Below are 22,135 nucleotides of genomic sequence, written 5' to 3'. Positions count from 1 at the left end.
CAGCCCTGCTTAAACTCCTTCAATACCTTGCCTTGTTGTAGTCTGCAAGATCACGCTTGGTCCAGCCCCAACTCTCCATCTCCAAGCTCATCTCACCCCAAACAGTCTCCTCCCGGTCTTCGAGCCACAATGACCTTTTTTCAGTTCCTCAGCCACCTGGGATACAATTGAGCTTTACTGCCTAATAATGACTCGGCTTCCACATCCCAATTCCTGAGCACACAGAGCTCCAGAGAGCTATGGGGAGACTTCACACTTGGCTTGCTTAATCCTATAAGCACATTTTTCTGAACATTCAGTGGAATGGTGTTTAAACATGTGGAGCCTAGTTCTGCAATGATGAGAAATGCATTTCAGGGAGACATTAACCATCCCTCTTTTCTTGGTAGTTAAGCTGTGGTCTTGATATCTCCAAACATTTAAAATACCAGTGGCATCACAGCAATGTTCAAGCCACGACAGTAACAACAAATTGACAGATCATCAACCCTAGCCCTATGGATCACAACAGAGTACTTGTCCAATATAGTGCTGAAAGATGAGCCCCCTAGGCACTCGAAATATACAGTGCCTGCAACAATGGACTCAAGCACATCAATGATCGTGAAGATGGTGTGGGACCTGGCAACGTTTTGTTCTGTTGTACCTTACAGGTAGCAAAACGCTTTCCTAGATCTCTCAACTGATCCTGATAAAAACTCTGGAGATAGGGAGGGAAGAGGCCGTGGTTGTCTCACCACTCCATGTCCTTTGAGATCTGCCTATTCCTGCTCTTCTTCAATGAACATCCTTCCAGTATTCAGGAAATTACTAAAAACTCTCCCCACTCTTGCATCTTCACCTGGTGTAGAGGAAAGGACGATGATTCTTTGCTTTGATTCTCAAATGCTATTGATTCCTGTGGGAACAGATCTTTTGGGAACCCTGAGCAGGGAGGGATGATTGTCAGCAGAATTAGGGTGTGCCTGGGCCCTCTGGCTGCCAGCCACCAGAATCCCTCCTTAACAAATTAACAGATCTAGGCTTTTGGGGAACAAAACTTTGCCATTAATGCATTTCTTAAAAATCAAATGACCCATATACTGGTGATTTTTCTCAAATTTGACTCCTGAGTTCTTACGTCACTAAATGTGATGATGAGGAATCTTCATCACTATCTTCATTGATGATGGTGATCATGATGGTGGTGGTGATGAGGATGGTGGTGGTGCTAACATCTTACCATCTTAAACAGAATATATTCCCAAATCCTCACCATGATTTGGTCCATTGTCTCCTCACCAACCTAACCTCCTACTGCTCACCCCTCACTTACCCCGTTCCTACGACACTGGTCTCCTTGCTGTTCCTTGAATTCAGCAAGTGTGCTCCAGCCACAGGGCCTTTGCACTTGCTGTTCTCTCTGCCTGGGAAGCCATTATACCCCATAACAGTAGGGTTTGCTTTCTCACTTCGCTCATGTCATTGATCAAGTGCCACCTTCTCCTGACATCCTTATTTGACATAGCATTCACCTTCCCTTATTCTGTCCCTTCCCAAACCAAAACCCATTGCCATCAAGTTGATTCCAATTCATAATGACCCTATAGGACAGAATAGGACTGCCCCATAGGGTTTCCAGGGCTGTAAATCTTTACAGAAGCAGACTATCATATATTTCTCCCACGGAGTGGCTGCTGGGTTCAGTGAGATCTTTGACCTTTCAGTTAGCAGCCAAGTGCTTAACCACTGTGCCACTAGGGCTCCCTCTCTGTCCCCTTGCCAGGATTTATTTTTCCTCTCCTAACATGTATAGAATATAGGTTCCATGAGGACAGGGATTTTTGTCTATTGTTTTACTGCTGACTCATCAGCCTCTATCCTTGGTGTAGAAGCTGCTCAATAAGAATTTGTTACATGAAGGAATTAATAAATGAATCAGAGCCAGGCACACCTGAATTCACATCCTAGCTCTCTTGCTCACTAGCTTTGTAACCTTGGCCAGGTAATTTGCTCTCTCAGCCCCTCAGTTTTCTCATTGGTCCATGAGGATTCTAATAGCTGCCCACCTTATATTAAGCTGCCACCCGTCTGTCAGTTTGTCCTACTGTGGTGGTTTGAGTGTTGCTATGATGCCGGAAGCTATGCCACTGGTATTTCAAATACCAGCAAGATTACTCATGGTAGACAGGTTTTTGCAGAGCTTTCAGAATAAAACTAGGAAAGAAGGCCTAGTGATCTACTTCCAAAAATTAGCCAATGACCTTATGGACCATAATAAAACATTTCCCAACTCGCTGGCTTTGCACACGTCATCAGGAGGGATCAATCGCTGGAGGAGGACATCATTTTTGGCAAACAGAGGGCCAGCAAGGGCAAGTGAGATCCTTGGTGAGATGGATTGGTACAAAGGCAAAAACAACGGACTCAAACATGCTGGCAATAGTGAGAATGACACAGGACTGGGCAATGTTTCGTTTTGTTGTACATAAGGTCACCATGAGACAGAGCCTATGGCAGTTACCTGTGTTATATTAAGAGGTTATTGCGATGATCAAATTAAATAACATAACCTCAGTAGCTAACATTCATTACACACTTATTTTCACCCAGGCTGTGCTAAGGGCTTTGCAATTGATTAATTCATTTAATGCCCACAGGCACCCTATGAGGAAGGCACTGCTATACACTCATTTTACAGATGATGAGCCCAGGCACAGAGAAGCTAACTGACTTGCCTAAGTTGTACAGCAAATAAAAGGGTCGAGCTCAGATTCAGACTCATGTGGTCTGAGTCTAAAAACCATTATGCTGTGCTAAGCCCTGGGTAAACTGCAAATCACTGCTGTTGTTTTTTATAATGTGGTGAACGTCACCTAAGTTTGGATATTCCATTACTTGAATGTTTAGGAATGTAGGTTTTATCACTTTATTTTCCCTGTGTAGTTTTTATTTCGTTGTGGTGAAAATATACACAACAAAACATACAGTTATTCCACAATTTCTACACGTATAATTCAGTGACATTAATTATTTTCTTCAAGTTGTACAACCATTCTCACTATCCTTTTCCAAATTATTCTACCACCATCAATATACATTCAATTCACCCTAAGCAAAAGCTCCCTCTTTGCACCTCCTTCCCACCCCTGGTAACTATATTTCATTTCTATATTTTTATTATTTAAGGAGCCCTTGTGGCACAATCGTTAAGTACTTGCCTGCTAATCCAAATGTTGGTGGTTCAAATCCACCCAGCAGCTCTGCAGGAGAAGAGACCTGGCAATCTGTCCCATAGAGATTATAGCCTAAAAAACCCTATGGGGCAGTTTTACTGTCTCCTATATTGTTGCTTTGAGTCGGAATTGACTTGACAGAGCATAAAAACAACAACATATTTTTATTTATCCCGTGTAAGTGAGATCATGCAGTATTTGTCCTTTTGTGACTGACTTATTTCACTCAGTGTAATGTTTTCTAGGTTATTTTTCCTGTGTTTTTGTATTATTTTGAAATGTTTTTTATGTACTTGTCCCTGCCTGCTCTGGCACCAACACACATAACCTCAGTATTACACAGGCACATACAGGAATACTATGAATTTTTGATGGGCAGGCAGTGACTTTGCCTCTGCCCACAACAGCTGTATGCTCAACATGGCTAGCAAGCAGTTCTGCTGGGCAGCCCACCCTTACCCTGTGGCCCTGGCCTTCACTGAGATGCCAGGTGCTGCTCCTGAGCAAGACGTCCTCATCCTGGAAGGCTAAGGGAGTCGGCAGACTTTCAAAGCCTCCTTTGTCGTCAAGGTGAGTCTGAACCGGTGGAAAAGAGATGCCAGCCGAGGAAGTCACCAAGCCCACCAGGCCCTCAAAGCTAAAAACACTGCCCATGATGGGAAAGCAACAGGAAGCAATTCTTGCTGAAAGCAGGCCTCGGCCACCTGCTAGAAATCCTGCCCGCAGGGGCCAGTTGGCAGAGGCAGAGTGGTGCGTGAGGGGCAGGGGCCTTGCTGATGGATGTTGCAAACTGAAGTGGAGAATGCATGGAAGTTGGGAGGCCAGGGAGACCACATGCCTCACGGCAAAGCCCAAGACTGACCAAGGGGCCCTTTCATTGGCCCAGCTCTGCACATAAGTTACTAATAACTGAGAGTACGTGGTATGGTATGAAGGGTTTCAGCCTGGGGATCAGGCAGGCCTGGGTTTGGATCCCAGCTGATGTAATTACCAGGTATGCCTGTGGACAGAGTCACTCTGCCTCCCTAAGCCTCATCTTTGGCATCCACAAAATAGGCATTCATGCATTCAGTGTTATTTACTGAATACCTGCTGCGGTGCACCAGGCACCGTTTAGGTGCTAGGATAGAGTAGTAAACGAAACACAGAATCCCTGCCCCTGGAGCTTCTACTCTAGTGAGAGAGACGGACAATGAAATATTTAACTGAGATGGACATACATATGAGGATAAGGTCTATGAAAAAAGGTCTATGGAGTAAAGTAAAACAAGGAAATGGGGTGAAGAATAGAATAGATGTTTTGCAGGGAGGGTGCCTGTCTTAGGGTTCTCTACAGGAATAGAACGAGTGATAGATAGATCTAGATATATTTATAGAGAGAGAGATTCACTTCAGGAATTAGCTCACATGATTGTGGGGGCTGGCAAGTCCAAAACCCATAGGTCAGGCAGGAAAAAACGCAGAGTGGAGAGAGAGAGACAAACAGTTCTTCCAAAATATCTGTTTATAGTCTGGATGCAGAACACACCCTAAGAAAACTCCCTTTACAATGGTGGATTGATTACATTACGTGAAATTGCATTATGGAAAATAATTATATTGCATTACACTATGGAACAGCAACTAGACTAGTGTTCGGACAAACCACTGGGAACCTAACCTAGCCAGTTTATACATAAAACTAACCATCACTGAGCCTCCAGGGCAGCACTGAGCAGCGGTGTGAGCAGAGTGAGGGAGCCACCATGCTGCTGTCTCAGGAAAGTGCTTTGAAGGCTGAGGGCCTGGAGGCTGGAGCTTGTTCAGTATGTTTGAATGATGGAAGGAGGCCAGTGTGGCAATGACAGTGATCAGGAACTGGAGGGATCGGGGTGGTGCCGGTGATGTCAAGCAGTTAGAGCTAAATCATATAGTACTTTATAGGCTGTGTAAGGGCTTGGCTTTTGTACTATGACAATTACTATTGTTGATGTATTTTATCATTTCAATGGAACTCTTTGGCTGTGTGAGAACTTAAGAAGTGAGGAATATTACAATATATGCATAATGCTGATTTTTTAAAGGAATGTATCAATGACACAGTTTTATCCCCAATAGTAAACTTATCTATGTATTAGGGATTTAGATGGAATTTGGATAACCAGCTAGAGGACCCAGGAATGCTCAAATCCTACCTTGACAATCACCAACATCACCCCTACTCAAGGGTCTTATAATAGCTGAAAACACAAGAAGGAATTGTAAATAAGAGTCAAAGTACCATTATCAAAGTAGAAAATACCCACTATCCCCACTTCTGCCCCCTACTGCAAGGTTTTCTGCTAACAGTGGGTTTGAATCGCTAAGTTTAGGCTCCAGATCTCAGCAGTGCAGCCTCTTTCCTCCTCTAAATGAAAATCTCATTTGTGGATGTTATTGTTTACTCAATAGTTGCATGGTACGGCAAGGACACTTATGAAGAGAGCAGGGCATCTGGGCCTCCTGGGAATCTGAGGCTGTCTTGTGGGTTAGAAGAGAGGCTGCAGAGAGAAAGAAGAATGCCATGGTTGGCTTCTTTAAGGGCCATGGAATAGGAAAGAGCAAGTTAACTTGATGAGCACCCAGGCCAGCGGCATTCAGCCAGAGAGAAGCAGCATGTGGGAGCCAGAATCTCACATCACTGCATATCTTTGTAACCCAGTAATGACCCTTCCCACTAGTAAATGTAGTACTGTGATGTCCTGACCTACAGACTAACAGCTCCTCCATGTGAAGTTGAGTAAGAAATGTTAGAGAATGAGGCCACCCGGGGCCACCAGTCTAATCATGTTGTTGTTAATTGCTGTTGAGTTGATTCTCACTCATGGCGACCCCATGTGTGCATAGTAGAACTGCTCCATAAGGTTTTCAGGGCCATGACCTTTTAGAAGCAGATTGCCAGGCCTTTCTTCCAAGCACCTGGAGGGTGGTTGGGTTCAAACCACCAACCTTCTTGTTAGTTGTTCTAGCATTAGAAGAGGGACTGGAAGCTGCCCACCTTCTCCTATAAACTCAGTGTCTGTCTGTCTGTCTGCCTGTCTGTCTTTCTCTGTCGCTGTCTCTCTCTCTCTCTCCTCCAGTAAAATATATTGAGTGGCTAAGGCCATGGAGAGAGGCACACTCTAAGGGAATCCTGGTACAGTCTGGAACAGATAGGTCTTTGCTAACTGACAGGCATTTCCAGGATCTTATCAGCCGCACTTGCATTCCAGATGTCTTCCAGCAGTTCCTGAATAGGAACTCTGCACAACATCTCTTTATGTCAAAATCCTCCTTCTATAAGGTTTCACGGTCAAGGCTGATAGCTCCCACCTTCACATTCCTACACATTCTTGGTGTCTTGTATACATTCCAGTCAATCATCCAATCCGAAGTCCCAATTTCAGTTTCTTTCTCATTGATCTGTGAGCCTAATAGCATCCTTCAGCTTATTAACATAACGATGATTGCAATCACCATTTTCCGTTCTGTCATCAACATTATTATCATCGCAAATGCAATTATTATTAACTAAACATGCTTTCAGTAATATTATCTGCTTGGCTTCACATTCTTGCCAGGTTCCAGTGCCAGTAAGAATGCAGCCAGAGACCTTCAGGAATTTGAATATGCTCCATCTTTATTCCCTTGTGTGTGTGTGTATGTGTTCTTAGAGCTGGGCATGAGTTTAATTATAAACAGGTACTTACATCTCCTGATCTAGGGGACAGTGCAGGATATTTTGTTAGTGGTTATGACTCCAACACTATCCATCACCTATAATATAGCCTGGAACTTAGTAAGTGCTTCATAAATATTTGTTGTTAAATATATAATCACTCTTCCTCTGCAATCTTTAATGTTTTTCAATTGCCTATGTGTGGTAGTCGGAATGGCCCCCAAAGATGTCCATGCCGTAATCCCTGGAAACTGTGAATGTCACCTTACATGGCAAAAAGGACTTTACGTATGTAATTAAGATACAGGCCTTAAGACAGGAAGAGTATCCTGGATTCTTCAGGTGGGGCCCAGCTAATCATAAACCAAAAAAAAAAATTCATTGCCATTGAGTCAGTCTTGACTCATGGTGACCCCCATGTGTTGTAGAGTAGAACTGCACTCCATATGGTTTTTAAGGCTGTGACCTTTTGGAAGCAAATCACCAAGCCTTTCTTCCGAGGTACCTCTGAGTCAGTTTGAGCCCCAACAGTCCAGTTAGCAGTCAAGTGCTTAACTCTGTTTGCGGCATCCAGGGACTCCAGTCTGATCATGTTTTTGTTGTTGTTGTTAGTTGTCATCAGATTGATTCTGGCTCATGGGGACTCCATGTGTTGCACAATAGAACTGCTCCATAGGGTTTTCAGGGCCATGACCTTTTGGAAGCAGATCATCAGGCCTTTCTTCTGAACACCTCTGGGGGGCTTTGAACCACCAACCTTCTGGTTAGTAGTCAAGCACTTAAATGCCTGCACCACCAGGGACTCCAGTCTAATCACAGAAGCCCTTAAAGGCAGAGGACTTTCTCCAGTTTGGAGGCACAGGAGATATGGGAGAGGCGAAGTCAGAGAGTTTCTAAATGTGAGAAGGACTTGACGTGCTGTTGCTAGTTTGAAGATGAAGGGGGCGGTGTGAAAGGAATGCAGTTGTTACAGGTTGAATTTCATCCCCCCAAAAGATATGCTGAAGTCCATACCCCTATACCTGAATGTGACCTTGTTTGGTAATGGAGTTTTTCTTTTGTTATCAGTTAGGTTAACAAGGTCACACCAAAGTCGGGTGTGTCCAAATCTTCTGAGTTGTGTCTTATAAAAGGGGAGAACAGACACAGAAACAGTCACATATAGAGGTTAGACATCTTGTGAGAATTTTTCTACAAGCGAAGGAACATCAAGAAATGCCCAGGTTTACCAGAAGCAAAATGAGACAAGGAAGGATCTTCCCCTAGAGCCAACAGAGAAAGAGCATAGCCATGCCAATGCCCTGAATTCAGACTCCTAGCCTACAGAACTGTGAGATAATAAATTTCTGTTCTTTACAGCCAGCTACTTTGTGGTATTTTGTTATGGCAGCCTTAGGAAACTAAGACGGCAGGTAACCCTAAGGATATAAGAGGGCTCCCAGTTGACAGCCAGCAAGGAAGCAGGGATCTCAATACTTCAGCCACAAAGTACTGGATTCTACCAACAGCCCTAATAAACTTGGGAGTGGATTCTTCCCAGAGCATCTCTATTAGAGCACAGCTGGCTGACACCTTGATTTTGGCCTTGTGAAACCCAAAACATAGAAATCAGCTGAGCCAACCTGGACTTCTGCCCTACAGAATTATGAGATAATAAATTTGTACTATTTGAAGCCACTAAATTTGTGGTAATTTGTTATGGCAGCAGTGGAAGACTAATGCACTATAGAATGACATCCATGTTCCTTCACAGGTATTATAGGTTGAATTGTGTCCTCCCAAAAATGTGTAGTGAAATTCTTAACCCCATACCTGTAAATGTGATCCTGTTTGGAAATAGGGCTTTCTTTGTCATGTTGGAAACCCCGATGGCACAGTGGTTAAGAGCTAGGGCTGCTAACCAAAACGTCAGCAGTTCGAATCCACCAGGCCTTCCTTGGAAACCCTCTAGGGCAGTTCTACCCTGTACTGTAGGGTCACTATGAGTTGTAATTGACTCAACGGCAATGGGTTTGGTTTTTTGAGGAGGGAGGTTTGTCATGTTTGGAATCCCTAGGTAATGCACTCAACTACTAACTAACTGAAAGGTTGATGGTTCAAATCCACTCAGAGATGCCTTAGAAGAAAGGCCTGGTGATCTACTTCCAAAAGATCACAGCCATTGAAAACCTTATGGAACACAGGTATACTCTGACACACATGGAGTTACCATGAGTTGGAATCAGCTATAAGACAACTGGTTTTTGTTATGTTAATAAGGTCATATCAGAGTAGGGTGAGTCCCAAACCTAATCACTTCTGAGTTATATAAAGAGCAAAATAGAGACAGAGACATACACGGAGGGAAGAGGAAGACAGACAGTGGAGACAATCGTATGTACAAGCCCAGGAACAGCAAGGATTGCTGGCAGCTACGAGTAGCTGAACTAGACAAGGAAGGACCTCTCCCCATAGCCATACCCTGAATGTGGACTTTTGGCCTTCTGAACTGTGAGACAAAATAAATTTCTGTTCTTTAAAACCACCGCTTGTGATATTTCTGTTATGGCAGCAGTAAATAACTAAGACAACAGGAATTCAATACCCTCATGAATTGCTCTCCAACCCACCTTTCTAGTTCTGTCTTCTCTTATGTCCCTCCACTTTCTCCAGCTACAGATGAATCTCACCACCCATTGACCCCATAGCCCTGAGTTCTCATCTGTCATTTAGATTGGGCCTCCCCCTACTCTCTGCCTGGAAACACCTTCTTCATTGAGATGGTCCAGTGGGTCTGCCAATGGACAGTTTAAGAGGGCAAATTATTTAGCATGTGTGGTATCAGTGCATCTGTACATAACATAAAAACAATAGTTCACTGAACAAGTTTTTTTTTTTTTTCAAATATCTTCTGTGTACCAGGAGCTGGGTACAAAGCAGTTGAATGGTTTTCTAATAAAAAATATTATTGGTTGAAATTCCTTTTTCATAAGGTGTGCTGTGATAATAGATTTTCTTCCTTGGTGATAAATGGGGACTGCTGGCTGAGAAAGAGAGATATATAAAAATGAGAAGCACCATGCGGATAATAGATTCAATCTGTTACAACTGTTTTATTTTAAAGATGAGGAAAGTTAAAGTGGAAGAGAACGAGGGGGTTTCTTTAGGCCATGTACTGGGTTACTGTTAGATCCAAGATTTACATCTCTGGTCACCAGACTTCCAGGATAACCCCCTTTCCACTATTCCTTGATTCTTCTGTGTACATGTGTAAGAAATGTTTTACAAAAATAGGAAAACTCAGATAGTCTAGCACTCCCCAGTACCCACAGTTAGAAACCATTGCTGTCAAATGCGAAACCTCCCACAGCAGGTCTTAACAAGAGTGGCAAAATACAAAGAGCCCCAAATACACCCGATGTTATGAAAACACACTGTCTTTAACAGTCTCTAGAGGCAATATCTTCAAATTTATAATATGGATATTTTCCCTCTTAAAACAGAATCTTGACCATCAAAATTACATGAATCTTCCTTTATTTTCCAGATAAATACATTATGGCTTATTATTATTATTGTTTTATCAGTTAAAAATAACAGAAAGAAACTCTTTAAAATGTCCCTGCTGACAACTAAAAGGTAAAAATAATACAAATGAGATAGTGGACTCAAGCTTTCAACAAGGTTGAAAAGAAGTTAACATAATAGTGGATGTTTAGAATTGTGCTGAAACTCAAAATTTATTTATAGAGCAAAAAGAAATTTGTAGGGGTAGTGAGCATGGCAATAGAGGAATTGCAAAGGCACTATGCTTCCTATACCCGATGGCTCAGTATGGGTGATGAGCCAGAGCTGTGGAGAATTGCAGCTGAAGGGGCTGAGCTCAATTTTTTTTTCCTTTGTTACCTAAAAGAGAGATGGGGATTTCCTTCAAGGGTCCTTTGAGAGGCCTGGCTTCAAGGCCTGGTTGCATTCTGAAGCTGGGAAGAGTAGAATACAGCCTGTCCAGTCAATCATATCTCTAGGGAAATATCCAAGCAGTTTATTGAAGACAGAGCCTTGGAAGTTGTGTAGTTGTTCAATGTCTGTGTGTTTTGGAGTGGGTGAGTGGGAGGGTTTTTTATCTCATTGACAGGTTGAGGGGACAGAGGTGGTCATCCTACAGTGTCTTTGGACTTGTCCCTGCAGCCTGTTGTGGGTTGCTTCCCTCTTAAAATATTACACTAGCTAATGTCAAGACTCACTATAAAGCTACAGTAATTGAGACAACTTGAAACAGGCTCAAGGACAGATAAATAGATCAATAGAACAGAATAGGGAGTTTAGAAACAGACTAAAGAGCTCAGCTGCTAACAAAGAGGTCAACAGTTTGAATCCACCAGCTGCTCCTTGGAAACCCAAGGGGGCAGTTCTAGTCTGTCCTATAGGGTCGCTATGAGTTGGAATCAACTTGATGGCAGCAGGTTTCGTTTGGTTTTGACACATAAGTGAGAAAGAACGATCTTTTCAACACATGGAGCTAAAATAATGAATTAGCATATGAAAAAAAGGAATTTTAGCCCTACCTTATTTTTTTTTACATCATATGCAAAATTAATTCTAGATAGGTCACAGACCTAAATGTGAAATATAAAGCAATAAAGCTTCAAGGAGAAAACATATGCGTGTATCTACATACCTTGGGATAGGTAGGAATTTCTTCCACTAAACACAATTAAAAAAAAAAAAAAACACTAACTCTAAAAGAAACAAGTATTAAATTTTACTTTATCAAAATTAAAATAGACACATACACACACATATACATATACTTTTCATTCAAAAACACCATGGTACAAGCAAAATAACAAATAACAAGCCACGGAATGGGAGAAGATAAAAATGAATGTATCCAACAAAGAACTTATATCTAGAATATAACATACCTCTTACAAATTAATAAATATAAACAAAAATACAGATATACACAAAAGACTTGAACAGACGTTTCACCGAAGAGATTATCTAAATTGCTAAATAGCACATAAATGGTGCCCAAATTCATCAGAGAGATGCAAATTAAAGCCACCCCTACACATCCACGAAAACCAAACCCATTGCCATCAAGTGGATTCTGACTCATAGTGACTCTATAGGACAAAAAACTGCCCCATAGGGTCTCCAAGGCTATAAACCTTTAGGGAAGCAGACTAACACATCTTTCTCTCAAAGAGCAGCTTGTGAGTTTGAACTGCCAACCTTTGGGTCAGCAGCCGAGCGCTCCTTACACATCAGTGCTCCTTACGTACCCCCTACAATGGCTAAAATTTCAAAAAGGTCTGTCAATACCAAGTGTTAAAGAGGAGATAGAGCAACCACTTTGGCAAATTCTTTGGTGCAATCTTCCAAAGCCAAATATATGCTTACCCTATGGCCCAACAATTTCACTCCTAGGTATATACCCAAGAGAAATGAGTGTATATGTCCTCAAAAAGTGATATAAAAATCTGTATAGCAAAGGTTTTCATAATAGCCAAAGATTGGAAACAGCCTAAATGTCCATCATCAACTGAATGCATAAATTATTGTACATACAGAAAATGAAACATTAAACAGAACATATAAGAATGAGTTCGCAAACCACAGCAACACGGATGAGTCCCACAGACATAATGACCAGTGAAAGAAGGTAAATACCAAAGAATACATGTTGTGAGATTCTATTTATATGAAGTTCAGAAATAGGCATAATTAATCTATGGAAATAGAACACATCTGTCTTAGTTATCTAGTTCTGCCATAACAGAAATACCACAAGTGGATGGCTTTAACGAAGAGAAATTTATTTTCTCACAGTCTGGTAGGTTACAAATCCAAATTCAGGGCGTCGGCTCCTGGTGAAGGCTTTTTCTCTCTCTCTGTTGGCTCTGGAGGAAGGTCCTTATCCTCAACCTTCCGCTGGTCGAGGAGATTCTCAGGCGCAGGGACCTTGTGTCCAGAGGATGTGCTCTGCTCCTGGTGCTTTCTTGGTGGCATGAGGTTCCCAACTCTCTGCTTGCTTCTCTTTGACCTCTTGAGAGATAAAAGGTGGTACGGGCCACACGCCAGGGAAACTCCCTTCACCTTGGATCAGAGAGGCGACCTGAGTAAGGGTGGTGTTACAATCCCACCCTAATCCTCTCAACATAAAATTACAACCTAAAAATGAAGGACAACCACACGATACTGGAAATCATGGCCTAACCAAGTCGACACATATTTTTAGGAGAACACAATTCAATCCATGACAACATCAACCTGGTAACATCAGAGTGTGATGGTTGTTATCAGCTAGATAGAGGATGAGGAAGAGTTCAGGGATGCTGGAAATGTTCTGTATCTTAATCTGGGTGTTGATTATACAAGCATAAATGATAACTGTAAGTTTCAGATCTGTGCAGATCGTGGCATTTATTTTAGCTGTACCTGTCTTAGGTTGCGTTCCCTAGAGAAGCAAAACCCATATAGTCCATATACATATATAGAGAGAGACTTATCTCAAGGAAGTGGCTCATAGGGTTGTAGAGGCTGGTAAGTCCCAAGTACATTGGTTAGGCATGCCCTCTAGCCCAGGCCCTGTCTGTCCTCCTCTCCCCTGGGGAGAATTGCAAAAGTTAGCAGGAAGTCATGTCCATTGGTGAAAGGTGATGTGTGCAGGGGGTGGCTGGATCCCTGAGGCTCCTAACTCCCCAAGGAGCTGCCAGCATGGAGGGCGTAATGTGTTCTTGGCAGGCCGGCAGCAAGCCAGGACTCTGTAGGAAGACTGAGGAGGGGCTGGGACATGGCACCAAGCCTGGGATCCCGGAGACAGACTTGCGGCAGCGACCTCACTGCTGCTTGTAGGGCGACAGGCGGCGGATCTTGCTGCTGATACGGTTGGAGGAGAAGCTGGCGCGGCGCTTGGCCTTTGACTTGGGGCTCCGCTGGGCTGCCTCGGTGCCATTCATGCACAGGGCCTTGGGCAAGCCCTGGTTCTGACCGGCCTCCACCTCCAGGACCTGTCCAGGCATAGCGAAGTCCTGAGTATAGATGATGGCATCCTCAGTGTTGAAGAGGCCCTCCTTGTCAGCATCGCTGGCACAGCCATGCAGATCTTCCAGGTAGGGCACTACTGTCATGCTGCGCCACCTGTCCTCAGTGTCCGGGTGGGGAGGGATGGGCACCAGCCCCTCAGCCGGTGGGTGCCTCTTCCGAAACCAGACGTGCTGCCGGATCTGCTGGATGGAGAGCCTCCGGGCAGGATCGTACTCAAGCATCCTTCTCAGCAGGTGGGACAGCAGCGGGCCACAGTCGCCTGGAATCGTGTAGTCCCACTTCCTGATGTTCTGGAACAGCTGGTAGATGTTGTCCCCATCAAAAGGGTACAGGCCCGTGGTGATGATGTAAAGCGTGACCCCTGCCGACCAGATGTCCACCTTGAAGCCGGAGAAGGTGTCCAGGCCGTTCAAGATCTCCGGCGGCTGGAAGGCTGGCGAGCCCTGTCTGGTCTGGCACGTGTCATCCTCGGCAAACCGGTGCAGAGCCTCTGCCATGCCCAGGTCGGAGATCTTGAGCGTGCCGCCTGTGGTGAGCAGCAAGTTGCTGGGCTTGATGTCCTTGTGCACGATGCCCTGGCTGTGCAGGTACTCCAGCCCGTCGATGAGCTGGCAGAAGTACCCGTGAGCCTGGCACACAGGGAACCTCTTCTCTGGCACACTGTCCAGCATCTCCTGCAGGTCGCACGCGCAGTACTCCATCACCATATACGTCTTCTGCTTCTCCTTGTGCAGCACATCCACTAGCTGGATGACGTTCCTGTGCCGCAGCCGCCGCAAGAGCTGGATCTCCTTCTCCATGTTGGCGACCCCGTCGGGGATCCGCCGCAGCTTATTCTTCTTGACGATCTTGAGGGCGCGCCGGCACAGTGTGTCCAAGTCCAGCACCTCTTTCACCTTGCCGTAGGAGCCCTCCCCCAGCAGGTCCCCCAGCAGGTACTTGCCAAGGAGCTTGGCAGGCTTTTGAGGGCGCTGCTGGTCAATGACCTCAAAAGAGTCGTTGCGGTGGATGAAGGTGTCCATTCCCACAGACATCAGCTTGGCCTCAGTGACCATGCCCAGCTGCTGGGGGTGCACCACATGCATGCTGGACCTGTGGGGAGTCCTGCTGTCCTTCCTCTTGCCCCCAAAGTTAACACAAACCAACAACAGGGAGAGTGTGTCTTCAAAAAGAAGGGATTGTAGGCATTAGTCTGGAGGCTTCTGACTCATGTAACTGCAGGGGCCAACAAAGGCAAGATCGGCAGGCAATATGGCAGGCGGCTGGCTCAAAGTTGAAGAGAAGCCAAAGGTCAGACGGTGAGGAACCAAATGCAGGATCCACAGCAAGATTGAGCCTTGCTGGAACATCCCTTTATATACTGGAGGCAGGCCACACCCCTATGAAAATCCCCCTTTCAACTGATTGGCTCCTCATAGCAGATCTCATCATGGAGGTGATGGCGTTATATCAAATCTCCTCATGGGAGTGATTATATTATATTAGATCTCATTGTGGGGTGATTACATTATATTAGATCTCGTCATGGGGGTGATTACATTATTACATAATGGCCAAATTCACAACTGCCAAACCAGTGAGAATCATGGCTCAGCCAAGTTGACACACAACCTTAACCATCATAACCTCTTAATTTTTTTTTTTGTGCCATTGTTCTAGGGTCAGCAATATATATCTTTAATTTATCAGCATCTCACTTTTACTAATATTATGCCACTTCACATATAGTGTAAGAACCTTCCAAGAATATATCCCATTTCATTTCCATTCTTGGTGTTCCTGTTATTTTACATTTTGCATGCATAGATGTTATAAACTCCTATAATTTTGTGCTATTATTTTGTTTTAAACAGTTCTTTTTTCAGAAATTTTAAAACCGGGAAAAACATATTCTATATTTACCTGCGTATTTACCATACACAGAACTCTATTTCTTTGTGTAGCTACAAATTTCCATCTGGTATCATTTTCCTTCTGTCTGAAGAACTTCCTTTAATATTTCTTGGACTGACAGTGAATTCTCTCAACTTTTGTTTTCCTGAAAAACTCTTTATCGTATCTTCATTTTTAAAGAGAATTTTTGCTGTGTGTAAAATTCTAGATTGACAGGCATTCGTTTTTGTTTTTTCTTTCATACATTAAAGATCTTCCACTGTTTTCTGATCTGCTTCTGATTTTCTGAAAAAAGTCAGTTATCATTCATATCTTTGTTCCTCTTTATGTAATGGATAGTCTCCCTCCTGGCCCCTCGCCCCCACGGGCTGCTTTCACTGCTGTTTTTTTTAGTAAGCTGATTATTATATGTTGTGGTGTGGTTTCCCTTATGTTTCCTCTGCTTCGAATTCCTTTAATTCCTTGGGTCTGTGAGTTTACACTTTTCATCAAATGTGGAAAATTTTTGCTCATTTTTCTTTAAATATTTTTTATGCCCCTCCTCATTTTTCTTTAGGGACTTCAATTAAACATATATTTGACTATTGGGTATTATCCAACTTCATAAAATTCTGTTCTTTTTTTTTCAGTATTTTTGTCTTCTGTGCTTCATTTTGGATTGTTTCTATTGCTTTTTCTTGAAATTCACTGTATTTATTTTTACAGTATTTAATCTGTTGTTAATCCCATTTACCATAATTTTCGTTTCAGATATTTTACTTTTTATTTCTAGAAGTTCCCTTTGGGTGTTTTTTATATGTTTCATTTCTCTCCTTATCATGTTAATATTACCCTCTATATTCTTGAACATATGGAATACATATATAAGAGTTGTTCTATCTTCTATTTCTGATCTTCCCATCATCTTTCTCATTTATGGATCTGTTCCTATTGATTGATTTTTTTCCCTATCACAGATCATATTTTCCTAATTCTTTTCATACCTGGTAATTTATGATTCCATTGTCTCTTTCCACAGATATAGTCAATTTGATTTCTGTGTGTTCCATCTGGCGAGGTCCATATGTATAGTGACCGTTTATGTTGGTTAAAGAAGGTATTTGCAATGAAGAAGTCATTGGTCTTGCAAAATTCTATCATTCGATCTCTGGCATTGTTTCTGTCACCAAGGCCATATTTTCCAACTACTGATCCTTCTTCTTTGTTTCCAATTTTTGCATTCCAATCGCCAGTAATTATCAGTGCATCTTGATTGCATGTTCGATCAATTTCAGACTGTAGCAGCTAATAAAAATCTTCTATTTCTTCATCTTTGGCCCTAGAGGTTGGTGTGTAAATTTGAATAACAGTCATATTAACTGGTCTTCCTTGTAGGCGTATGGATATCATCCTATCACTGACAGCATTGTTCTTCAGGATAGATCTTGAAAAATGTTCTTTTTGACGATGAATGCAACACCATTCTTCTTCGAGTTGTCATTCCAAGCTAGTAGACTATATGATTGTCCGATTCAAAATGGCCAATACCAGTCCATTTCAGCTCCCTAATGCCTAGGATATCGATGTTTATGTGTTCCATTTCATTTTTGACAATTTCCAATTTTCCTAGATTCATACTTTGTACATTCCAGGTTCCGATTATTAACGGATGTTTGCAGCTATTCCTTCTCATTTTGAGTCATGCCACATCAGCAAATGAAGGTTCCGAAAGCTTTACTCCATCCACGTCATTAAGGTCGACTCTACTTTGAAGAGGCAGCTCTTTCCCAGTCATGTTTTGAGTGCCTTCCAACCTGGGGGGCTCATCTTCCAGCACTATATCAGACAATGTTCCACTGCTATTCATAAGGTTTCACTGGCTAATGCTTTTCAGAAGTAGACTGGTGGGTCCTTCTTCCTAGTCTGTCTTAGTCTGGAAGCTCAGCTGAAACCTGTCCTCTGTGGCTGACCCTGCTGGTATCTGAATACCGGTGGCATAGCTTCCAGCATCACAGCAACACTCAAGCCCCGACAGTATGACAAACTGACAGACACATCATCAGTCGGAACAAGGCCAGGGGCCAACTGTGGAACAAACCATCAATTGTTCACATGCAAGTTCAAGCTGAAACCGAGGAAAAACAGAGCAAGTCCACAAGAGCCAAAATATGACCTTGAGTATATCCCACCTCAAATTAGAGACCACCTGAAGAATAGATTTGACACATCGAACACTAGTGACCGCAGACAAGTTGTGGAATGACATCAAGGACATCATCCTTGAAGAAAGCAAGAGGTCACTGAAAAGACAGGAAAGAAAGAAAAGACCAAGATGGATGTCAGAGGAGACTCTGAAACTTACTCTTGAGCATCAAGCAGCTAAAGGGAAAGGAAGAATTGATGAAATAAAAGAACCGAACAGAAGATTTCAAAGGGCCTCTCAAGAAGACAAAGTATTATAATGACATGTGCAAAGAGCTGGAGATGGAAAACCAAAAGGGAAGAACACACTCGGCGTTTCTCAAGCTGAAAGAACTGAAGAAAAAATTCAAGCCTCGAGTTGCAATAGTGAAGGATTCCATGGGGAAAATATTAAATGACACAGGAAGCATCAAAAGAAGATGGAAGGAATACACAGAGTCATTATACCAAAAAGAACTAGTCGATGTTCAAACATTTCAAGAGGTGGCATACGATCAGGAACTGATGGTACTGAAGGAAGAAGTCCAAGCTGCTCTGAAGGCATTGGTGAAAAACAAGGCTCCAGGAATTGATGGAATATCAATTGAGATGTTTCAACAAACAGATGCAGCGCTGGAGGTGCTCACTTGTCTATGCCAAGAAATATGGAAGACAGCTTCCTGGCCAACTGACTGGAAGAGATCCATATTTATGCCTATTCCAAAGAAAGGTGATCCAACCAAATGTGGAAATTATAGAACAATATCCTTAATATCACACACAAGCAAAATTTTGCTGAAGATCATTCAAAAACGGCTGCAACAGTATATCCACAGGGAACTGCCAGAAATTCAGGCTGCTTTCAGAAGAGGATGTGGAACCAGGGATATCATTGCTGATGTCAGATGGATCCTAGATGAAAGCAGAGACTACCAGAAGGATGTTTACCTGTGTTTTATTGAGTATGCAAAGGCATTTGACTGTGTGGATCATAACAAATTATGGATAACATTGCGAAGAATGGGAATTCCAGAACACTTAATTGTGCTCATGAGGAACCTTTACATAGATCAAGAGGCAGCTGTTGGGACAGAACAAGGGGATACCAATTGGTTTAAAGTCAGGACAGGTGTGCGTCAGGGTTGTATTCTTTCACCATACCTATTTAATCTGTATGCTGAACAAATAACCCGAGAAGTTGGACTACATGAAGAAGAACGTGGCATCAGGATTGGAGGAAGACTCATTAACAACCTGCGTTATGCAAATGACACAGCCTTGCTTGCTGAAAGTGAAGAGGACTTGAAGCACTTGCTAACGAAGATCAAAGACCACAGCCTTCAGTATGGATTACACCTCAACATAAAGAAAACAAAAATCCTCACAACTGGACCAATAAGCCACATCATGATAAATGGAGAAAAGGTTGAAGTTGTCAAGGATTTCATTTCACTTGGATCCACAATCAACAGCCATGGAAGCAGCAGTCAAGAAATCAAAAGACACGCTGCAAAAGACCTCTTCAAAGTGTTGAAGAGCAAAGATGTTACCCTGAAGACTAAGATGTGCCTGACCCAAGCCATGGTATTTTCAATTGCATCATGTGCATGTGAAAGCTGGACAATGAATAAGGAAGACCGAAGAAGAGTTGATGCTTTTGAATTGTGGTGTTGGTGAAGAATATTGGATATACCATGGACTGCCAAAAGAAAGAACAAATCTGTCTTGGAAGAAGTCCGGCCAGAATGCTCCTTAGAGGCAAGGATGGTGAGACTGTGTCTTACATACTTTGGACATGTTGTCAGGAGGGATCAGTCCCTGGAGAAGGACATCATGCTTGGCAGAGTACAGGGTCAGCGGAAAAGAGGAAGTCCCTCAACAAGGTGGAATGACACAGTGGCTGCAACAATGAGCTCAAGCATAACAACAATTGTAAGGATGGCGCAGGACCGGGCAGTGTTGCGTTCTGTTGTGCATAGGGTTGGCACCTAACAACAACAATAACAACAATTTATGATTAAATGTTATAAGTTTTTCATTATGAATTTTACAGGTTGAGTGCTAGGTTTTGTTGTATTCTTTTAAATAGAGTTGTACTTTGTTCTGGCATGTGGTTAAGTTATCTGGAATAAGTATGATCCATTCAAGGTTTGAAGTTTTTTTCTTTGGGGTGGAGGAGGGGTAGTGGTAGTATATATCTAGATAGAGTGATCAATTGTCCTAGTTTGCCCAGGACTGAGGAAGTTCACGGGACTTAGAACTTTCAGTTTGAAACTGGGACTCAGGAGGTTTCTAGGAAGTGAGACTTACACCCACAGTCATTGGGCAGGTTTCTCTTATGCATGTACACATCAGTACTCAGCCAAAGACTTACAGATTTCCTTTAAGATCTTTTTCTGTGAATCTCCATCTTTTCCGGTACTCTGTACTGAAAATTCTAGACGATTTGCCTTCCCTGTACTGTAATCTCTGACTCCTCAGCTCAGTGAGGTCGCTGGGTTCTGTTTGCATTCTCCCATGTGCTCTACTGCCAGGAGACTGTCTCCAAGCAGTAAGCTGGGGTGATTGTAGAGAGGATTTTGTGTAGTCTTGCACTGCCTGTTGTCCAGTGCATGAAAATTTTATATAATTTGTCTGGTTTTCTATTAGTTTAAGATGGGGATGTAGATTTAGTTCCTGTTACTTTATTGTGGCCAAAAGCAAAAGTGCCTACTCTTTGTATTTTATACCAAAATATAATTTTTTCATATTTATGCAGGGGCAGATTATCCAATAGGCAAGGTAAGCACAGGGCTCACCTTGGTTACCAGATCATCTGTAGTGAACAATTTTACATTTTTTCAACACTTTAAAGATTCTGCTTTTAGGCATGGCTGGCATCTGTCTCTGTTCCCAACCCCACAGCAGGATCAGACCCTCTTTTCAAATTTACAATCCCTGACAGGGATGGATTACCCAGTAAGCAAGGTAAGCACAGGCTTACTTGTGCTTACTAACTAACTAATCTATAGTGAACAGTTTTAAAGATGTCATGAAACCCATGTATAATTGTTCCCTACAGATTAGTAAATGAGCACAGGTGGTGAAACCCATGTGAAATTGTTCAGTACAGATTATTAAGTAAGCACAAGTAAGCCCATGCTTATCTTGCTTACTGGGTAATCCATCCCTGTGTCTGTGTAATAATACTTGAATGAGTTGCTCTTTTTATGGTTACACCATTTTTGATTGTTTACTCTTACTGAGACAATGAAATATTTAAAAGTCACGGTATCTTAAACATGATGAGATTGAATATTAGACTTAATAACTATATCATTACCTTTATTTATTAACTTGAACTCATTAATAGGGCTCTTTTCTTTTCACCTTTCCTCCACATAATGAGGTCATTAATTAGTACAAGAGGCATGAGTACTTTGGATTACTTTAATGCCATCCGAGGACATGGCTAGGTGTTTGGTCATAATTCCTACTAAATGATTCCAAGGGAATAAATTTAAATCACCATGAAATGACATCTCCCTGTAATGTAAACTTGCTTTTATATTTAAATGGGTTATATTTGTTGTTGTTAATACTAGCTGCCCATAAGTCATCCCCCGACTTATGGTGAGCCCATGCACAATGGAACAAAACTCTGCCTGGTCCTGTGCCGTCCTCAGAATCCCTGTTATGCTTGAAGTTGCAGATTAGGTCATTGTGATTCATAGGGTTTTTATTGGCTAGTTTTCAGAAGTAGATCACCAGGCCTTTCTTCCTAGTCCAATTTAGTCTGGAAGCTCCGCTGAAACCTGTTCAGCATCATAAACCAAAACCAAACCTCCTGTTGCCATTGAGTCAATTCTGACTCATAATGACCCTATGTGACATAGTAAAAAAAACAAAAAACAAAACCTGTTGCCGTCGAGTTGATTCCGACTCATAGCGACCCTACAGGACAGAGTAGAACTGCCCCATAGTAAAACTGCTCCTAATATCATGGCACCATGCAATCCACCACTGACAGATGGATGTTGGCTGTGCGTGAGGTGTATCGGCCAGGAATCAAACCTGTGTCTCTTGCATGGAAGGTGAGAATTCTACCACTGTCTTAGGCTGGGTTCTCTAGAGAAGTAAAACCAGTAAAGCATTTAAATATATATATAGAGAGAGAAAG

At 42.6% G+C, this 22,135-nt stretch overlaps 2 protein-coding genes across 2 annotated transcripts in view; one reads left to right on the top strand and one right to left on the bottom strand.

Annotated features, from left to right (window-relative positions):
- SYN3 (synapsin III) overlaps positions 1–22,135 on the top strand; it is a 687,937-nt gene that overhangs the window by 113,137 nt on the left and 552,665 nt on the right. The gene's annotated exons all lie outside the window — the stretch shown is intronic.
- LOC126075983 (serine/threonine-protein kinase STK11-like) lies at positions 13,716–15,008 on the bottom strand. The gene has a single exon (XM_049884279.1). It carries the CDS (start codon positions 15,006–15,008, stop codon positions 13,716–13,718), a length of 1,293 nt encoding a protein of 430 aa, XP_049740236.1.

This window comes from Elephas maximus, chromosome 4, assembly GCF_024166365.1.
Source record: "Elephas maximus indicus isolate mEleMax1 chromosome 4, mEleMax1 primary haplotype, whole genome shotgun sequence".
In the NCBI taxonomy this organism is placed as follows: Eukaryota; Metazoa; Chordata; class Mammalia; order Proboscidea; family Elephantidae; genus Elephas; species Elephas maximus.
Note: the sequence above shows the minus strand (reverse complement) of the source record. Positions and strands in the feature narration are given on the sequence as shown.

Bases quoted from the DNA above. Each gene is read 5' to 3' on its own strand.
- LOC126075983 (XM_049884279.1), bottom strand. From the start codon at position 15,008: ATGCATGTGGTGCACCCCCAGCAGCTGGGCATGGTCACTGAGGCCAAG.